The following is a 7,118-nucleotide window of genomic DNA, read 5'->3' on the forward strand; positions in this document are numbered from 1 at the left end:
GTAACTCCTGGAGTTAAATGCCACCAGATTTTTCTCCCATATATACTCTGAGGGCCTCACCGAACTTCTGGAGGCAAAACACACAACTGTGGAGGGCCCATAGTACCCGTAGAGTTTTTAACTCTCAAAGTTGTCCCCACTGAGCCTCCAGCAATTTGCCAATTACAGTTCAAGTTTTCCTCCCCCAGCACTGGCCCAGGCAATGAGGTTTGCCTTTTTGAGATTCTGCTCCCTTAAATCACTACTAATTCCTGTAGTTGCTTGTCTCTCCAGTGGTAATAATTTGTCCTTTAAGTCCTTACCTCTCTTATGGAACCTAAAGCAGTTGTTGATTTTTTAGGCTGTTCTGCTTTTCACTTGTTATTATGATTTCTAATCCTTACATGTGAAACCCATTGCAATCAATTTTCATTGGAAATTCTCCAGTTAAGGCACAGCTTTAATTTCCTCCAGACTGAATAGAAGAATTTGTGTTGTTATTGTAGAGTCAATAACATACACAAATTGCATAGAATTAGAGGAGTAAGCCTTTAAGTATAAACCTTTTAACTGCATAGAAACTCACATGAGAATTTTCAACCAGCTATGGGTCTCTGCACCTTTAATAAATCATCTTTTTAAAAATAAATCAAAATGCAGGAATATAATTTAAAAGAGTGGAAATAAAAACTACACTTAGAGCTTATCAGAGCATTGTAAAACTTTTTCCAAACTACATTGTGTCTTGCTGATTTCCAGGTATAAAGTTACAAAATAAGACCATAAAATGAAGAACCAAAGAGTCAATTGACTATTTTAAAATCGGTATTTTCCTGAGTGACTTTCACTAAATCATACTTAGTCCTGAAGTTTAGAGAACTTTCAGGGATAGCTCAGGGCAATCTGAGCAATGGGGAACTTGATCTGTCTTGGAGATCATTTGGTGTCTCAGAGTTGGTATTTCACAGTATGAGATTTTTGTCTTTAAGAAGAACCCTCAGGGTAATCTTATTACCTGTTTGGTTCCTGGAAACTCCTATCAGGAAGCCTACTCTGTGTGGCACAAAATAGGAAGAGTCTGGCTGAAATGAGTGTGCTCACAATATTGGAATCCATACAGAATACGTCGCTGCCTAACTAGGTCCAGATTTTCTGAGATTTTCAGGGATTAGAGCCTTGTAATAGTGAGACTTGCTGGTGTATTTCCCAGAATGAATTAATTGGCTGGGTGCCTCCTAGATACCAGTACATGGTGCTAAGTAACAAAGGAAAGGACCTTTTTTTTTTAAACCTTGAACACCCACTCAGGACCAGGCACTTCTTGCAATATCCAAGAGTTGTTGAGTATGAATTAACCTCAGTCCCTCCCTATGTAAAAAGACTAACCTTTAAAGTAAAACTTGAGATTGGGCAGGCTACCCTAGCACCCTCTAGGTGCAGACCCTCGTTCCTGCCACACACACCTGAGCCCATGGTTTTTAGCCACAGAGACTTCATAGTAAGGAATGAACGTAGCCTTTGAAGGCTAAAGGCACACATGGCAGCCAGGGGGAGAGCTCTGAGCCACAAAGTGACATGGACACAAAATCGGTTTCCAGAGCATTAATTTCTTGGCAGTTTTTGCAGTAATCATTGTACTGGTTAATGCAATGATTCCCTCTGCAAGAAAATGCAATAGAGGGACACATACATACAAAGGATTTCAGAAAGTATGTTTCCCAATGATTTCAGAAGGTTCATATGTTAGAAACCTCGGGTCCAGGGAGTAGAAGCCGTTTCCGAAGAAGTTTCTGGCCCCTGGGAGCAAAAGCACAGCTACAACAGCCCCAGTGGCAGAGGCCGCTTTCCGTGCCGCACAACACCGACCAGTTAGCCTTCCCGAGTCCTCCTGCACCTGTGCGCACAAGCCTGGGCCAAAGGCCCGACCGAAACTGCTGAGCCCAAAGTCCAGGACTGGGTCGCAGCAGTGGCCGTCTGCTTCTAGGCTCCAGCGCACACAGAGCCCGAGATCTGACATCTCACGTCCCATCCTTTGCCGCGCTCGCCTTTCAGGGCTCTGTGCCTAAGCACCCGCGTCCTACTGACCATTTCTTCCCTTCCCGGGTTCCCAGCCACCCTGGGAGAGAGCGAGTTCTGCCCTGCGGAGAGCAAGTTGCAGACACCCAGGTCCCCAGTCCCTAGCTGGCTGTCATTCGCTCGCGGCAGTGCCGCCCAGCGTTAGGTAGGAGGATGCCCTTGAAAGGTAGGTGTCCCCGAGCACGGACGCCACCAAGCTGGGAGAAGAGAAACGGAGCGAGGCAGGTGTGAGCTAGGAAATGCTCAGGCTTGTGGGGACGGAGGACCGGGTGCGGACCGTGGCCGGGGGCAGTCACGGCAGGCGTTGGCGCTCCACTAGCGGGCAGACTACAGCGCAGGCTTCTAGGTACTGGAGAGTCCCTGGGGACACTTAGCTCTCACTTGCTGTCACACTTTCCATATACAAAGTCAATGCTGCCTCCAAACGTGTGCCTACTCCCTGAAGCAAGGAACTCACGCACGTAGGTGCCCCACTAGAGAGCACCAGAGCGCTCTGCTGTGCCCGGAAGAGCCCCTACCCCTACCCCTACCGTGCCGACCCCCGGGTGCCCTGACGCCACTGCTGTTCTTGCCGTGCTGGGAGCATCTGCACAGGAGGGTGCGGGTTGCGTGCTGTGTCCTCAGACCCGGAGATCCAGGGGACAGTGAGACAGTGAGAAGGTTTCCCCGCAGTCCACTCGCTGAAGACAGCAAGTCCGGAAGGACCTCGGACCTTCTAGGCGGGTTCGGAGCAGAGAGCTCCGGCGGTGGGGTCTGAGACCGCTTGCACAAGAGGGTTCGAGAGACCAGGCACTGGAGAATGTGGTGTTCTGGAGCACGCTTAGACTTTAGGTTGAGCGCAGGTACAATGGGAGCAGGTCATCGTCACGGTGTGCGCGGCCATCTCCCGAGAGACCGCAGGCAGGTGTGGGGCGCGATGCAGGTGAACCCGCCAGACCGCCGCGAGGCCAGGGCGGCTGTGTGAGTGCCGGGCTTCCGGAAGCAGGCACACCCGGGAGACTGTAATGAGTCTGTGTGTGTGAACGTGTGACTGGAAGAGGGTGAGCGTTAGTCTCCACAGGGACTGTTCTATAACTTCAAGCCTGTGCTGCACTTGGCTCTCTGGGGGCAACCCAAGTGCGGGGGATGCGGGCGCAGGGCTGGAACTGCACGCCAGCGGGACATCTTGGCAAACAGCAGCCGGAAGCAAGGGACAGCTGGGCAAATGCCTCCGGCAGGCGGATGAGCCAGAGGTGATGGATGGCGCAATGGGAATGGGGAGAGCTAGAGATCTGCAAGGAGGCTTAAAAGCATCTGTGCCTTATACCTTCCCCTCCAGCCCAGCGGGGTATCATCCCCACCTTAGCTGCTTGAGGGACGTCCCACACGCGCACACACCCACCCACAAGTTCTGGAGCTTTGGGAAGCATGGATCCGGATTTTTTGGAATCCTCTACCTGGGCCAGGAAGTTCTTCTACGTCTCTATCTAGCCTGGGGCCAGGCACATAGCTGCTAATCACAACATTTCTTCAAGAGAGGGGAAGATGGTCCCCATTTCAAGATGAGTACACGGAGGAACTGGGAAGTGACTTGCCTATCATCCTACTGACTTGATTGAACAGCTAGAATTGAGTTTAAGCTGACAAAGTTATTCCCACCTCCACCTCTTGTTTCCCATGAGCTCTGTGCCTCTAAAGAAGATTCCAGATGTGTGAATCAGACAACCTGCTTGTGCCCAGAACCCACCCTGCTGCGGATTAACCCTCCAAACCTCGCTGGCACTGGGGTCTAGGGTCAGACTTGGGGGAGCCAAGCTTCCCTGCAATCCCCAACCCTTCCCCAAAGACCACACACGTGGGTATGGAGTGGGGCAAACATGCCAAACCTGTGGAGCTGAATGGGTGAAATTTGCCATTATGTCAAATTACCCTCAAATTTCTGTTCACTTTTGGGGTGTTTCTCCTTGTTCCACATATCCTCTCCCCCGCCCCTCCCCCCACTGCTCCAAACACGCACACAACTCAATTCCTTCATGACATCAGTGGGAATACAAGTGGAGTGGTCCTGCCGGAAGCTCCAGTTTCTGGACGCAAGTGGGTGACACAATCCCTCTGAGAACAGGATCCTTCCCATCATTGGTTACCCAGAGCTCGTGGACCACCCCGGACCCAGAGTGGCGGGAATAAAAGCAGCCGCTGGTGCTGGGAGGTATCAGAGCCACTGCCCATCTCAAGTGTCTCTGCCACTTCCACAGAGTGATCGCCTGACGCCAACAGAGCCACTGCCGCTGCCTTCTCTGCTCCACTGCACCTGCTACCTGCTGCCAGGTAAGCCCCGAGGTGCCTGTTTTGCTGTGTGATTTCTTTTATTTCTTTCTCTTCCTCCCTTCCCTCTCTCTCCCCATTAATTTATCTCCCGGTCAATCTCTATGCCCAAATCAGAGTCTCTGTTCACTTCTGTCTGGGTTTCTTCACACAATCTCTCTTACTCCGCGATTCATCCCACGCTCCGACTCAGGTAACTCTGGGAAGTCCCAATACGGGGATTCCTTGAGACTCTCTCCCGGCGCTGAGGCGGGCTCCAGTCTCACTGTCTGCCGCTGGACACGTGCTTAGGCCCATCTGGAACCGCTGTAGCTCCCCAGGCAGCGCACGCACAGCGTTACCCAGAGGTAGCTAGCTTTCTGTAGACCGCGCGCATACGGATCGCGGCGCGTGCCTGGTGGTACACGGGAAATCGGTTCGCAACCTGAACCCAGGAAAGTAGGTGGCAAATAGGCGCAAAGACTGAGGTGCAATGAAAAACAAGCCCCACTTGTGGGTTTTGGGAGGTTGCTTCCTAGGTCCCAATTTAAGACTCTGCTGATCTTGGTTCTTAAGGACTCTGCCAGAGGGCAGAACGGATGAAGAGTTAGTTTTTCAGAGATTCCAACTGCAGAGGTATTCTCTTCCTGCTCCCTCCCTCCCCAGCACACAGCGCCAGGTGTGCGCAAAAGCTCCAGGCAGGGAGGACAGCTCTGGGTTGCATTCTGGGAGTAGCCGTTGTGACACGGCGCTCAGAGACTGACCTCAACAGAGACCTGGCCAACAGGTGTATATGGGAGAAGGTGAAGTGGGGTGGGCTCAAGGAACTTCAAACTGCTGCAGGTGGGTGACTTCATTCTTCTCTTGCAGAGAGGCGTCATGGGTTTCTGGAAGTTCTCCCCCTTCCTGGCTCTCAGCTTGGTCCTGTACCAGGTGGGCTTCCTCCAGGCAGCGCCACTCAGGTAAGACAGCATGCTCCCCACCACAGCCCCTGGGATCAGACAATTCCATACTCTAATTGTGGTGTGCTGAGTGTTTAACAACCTGCCCTCAAGGAAACAAATGTATGTGTGTAAACCTGAATGTACATTTGTTATAAACTTTTTATGACATAAGGGTGAGTCACACATCACTTACAGATAGAAAACACACAATAATATTTATTGTAAATTTTATACAGCTCGTGAAGCCTCCCAGAATGTTTTCATTGCTTTTAACCAAATATTTGCATCTTTAGCAATCCTATACACCTGATTCAACCCAATTTGAGAAATGAATTATCTGAATATGCCAACTAACTTTGCCAATAATTTTGTTATTAAATCTAATAGGTGATCTATTAGTCTAAATTCACATACCTCATACAAACTTACTTATGAAACAAATATTTTTCAAAAACAAATGAATTGTAAACTTTATCATTTAATATTTATTGGTTGTATTTAACACTCAGCTCATAGCATTCCCCCCAAAGTTAACCATCTGCTTTCACAAGCCTTCTATGGGGGTCACACCACTTCTCTGGGGTCACATCAGACCCTAACTTGTGGGAAACAGCATTTGTGGAAGGCCACTGGCCTCATGCCCTGTCCACTGGGGGTTGGGGCAGCCACATCCTCAGGGAGCCACAGAAACCAGGAAGCCTCCTGCTTGTCCTGGGCCTGGGCAGGCGGGGATTCAGAGCTTGTCCTGGGCATGCTCTCCTCTCCCAGGGCTGCCTTGGAGAGCCGCTCTAACGCTGCTACCAGCTCTGAGGACGAATCACGTCATCTGCTGGCTGCACTGGTGAAGGATTATGTCCGGATGAAGGCCCAGGAGCTGGGGCAGGAGACCGAGGGCTCCAGGTGAGGTTTCCTCCCCCGGCCGGCACAGGGCATCCCCTACCTCCTGTCATGCCCAGGAAGGTGTAGTCCACGAGGTAGGAGAGGACACAGCTGGACTGCTGGCCAGGAGGCTTTCATTGTTCACCCTGGTCTGGGGCCAGCTTTTCTCAGGCTCCACCAAAGGCAGAGGGCAGCTGGAGATAGTATGATTAGACCACATGTTAAAGATCCATTTCTGAAGCAGTTAGGAGAGGTGTGGAATCCCTCACTCTGGAAATTGGTCTGGCAGTACTGAGATCTCTCAGCATTAGGGGAGTTAGGATTGGTAAGTGTGAGGCCAGAGGCCCATCCGCACACAGCTCTGGCTCAGGGACTTAGAGTCCTTCTAACGGGGTCTGTGTGAGGAGGTAAGTGAGGAGTATGCCCTCCTTCCTGCCCCTGCTGCCCGTGTTCAAACTGACTGCTCCCAGGTCAAGCCTTCTGTGTGACAGCCACAGGGCAGACCTGGTGCATGGTACCACCTGGCATGTCTTTTCCCTGCAGCCTGGACAGCCCCAGAGCTAAGCGGTGCAGTAATCTGAGTACCTGTGTGCTGGGCACATACACACAGGACTTCAACAAGTTTCACACGTTCCCACAGACTGCAATTGGGGTCGGAGCGCCTGGCAAGAAAAGGGTCATGGCCATCGGCTTGGAGAGAGACCACGGCCCTCACCTTGGCATGCCCTGGGATGCCTACTAAGCCCCTCCCTCACTTTCTAGTTTCCCTTCTTGCTTCATTCCTTTAACTTGATGCATGTGGTCCCCTCCGCTTGCTCAGTGGCTTTCTTTCTGGCAGTGGATGTCTGGAACATGAGATAGAGAGAAGGACCTACAGGCCAGCAGAGAAACACCCAAGAAGAGAATAGCATCAGAGAGGGTGGCCCTTGGTGTCCCCAGTGAATTTCATAGTGGAGC

The 7,118-nt window shown here is 51.2% G+C and overlaps 1 protein-coding gene across 1 annotated transcript; it reads left to right on the top strand.

Moving 5' to 3' along the window:
* The first annotated feature begins 5,217 nt into the window (after positions 1 to 5,217).
* LOC118928605 (calcitonin-like) lies at positions 5,218 to 6,916 on the top strand. The gene is made up of 3 exons (XM_036917981.2): positions 5,218 to 5,300; positions 6,051 to 6,182; positions 6,705 to 6,916. The coding sequence occupies exons 1-3, from the start codon at positions 5,218 to 5,220 to the stop codon at positions 6,901 to 6,903; spliced, it is 414 nt and encodes a 137-aa protein (XP_036773876.2). The 3' UTR covers positions 6,904 to 6,916.
* Positions 6,917 to 7,118: the final 202 nt, after the last annotated feature.

This window comes from Manis pentadactyla, chromosome 9, assembly GCF_030020395.1.
Source record: "Manis pentadactyla isolate mManPen7 chromosome 9, mManPen7.hap1, whole genome shotgun sequence".
In the NCBI taxonomy this organism is placed as follows: Eukaryota; Metazoa; Chordata; class Mammalia; order Pholidota; family Manidae; genus Manis; species Manis pentadactyla.

Bases quoted from the DNA above. Each gene is read 5' to 3' on its own strand.
- LOC118928605 (XM_036917981.2), top strand. From the start codon at position 5,218: ATGGGTTTCTGGAAGTTCTCCCCCTTCCTGGCTCTCAGCTTGGTCCTG. The intron at 5,301-6,050 runs GTAAGACAGCAT...CTCCTCTCCCAG, and splicing joins CTCCAGGCAGCGCCACTCAG to GGCTGCCTTGGAGAGCCGCT. The intron at 6,183-6,704 runs GTGAGGTTTCCT...TTTTCCCTGCAG, and splicing joins CAGGAGACCGAGGGCTCCAG to CCTGGACAGCCCCAGAGCTA.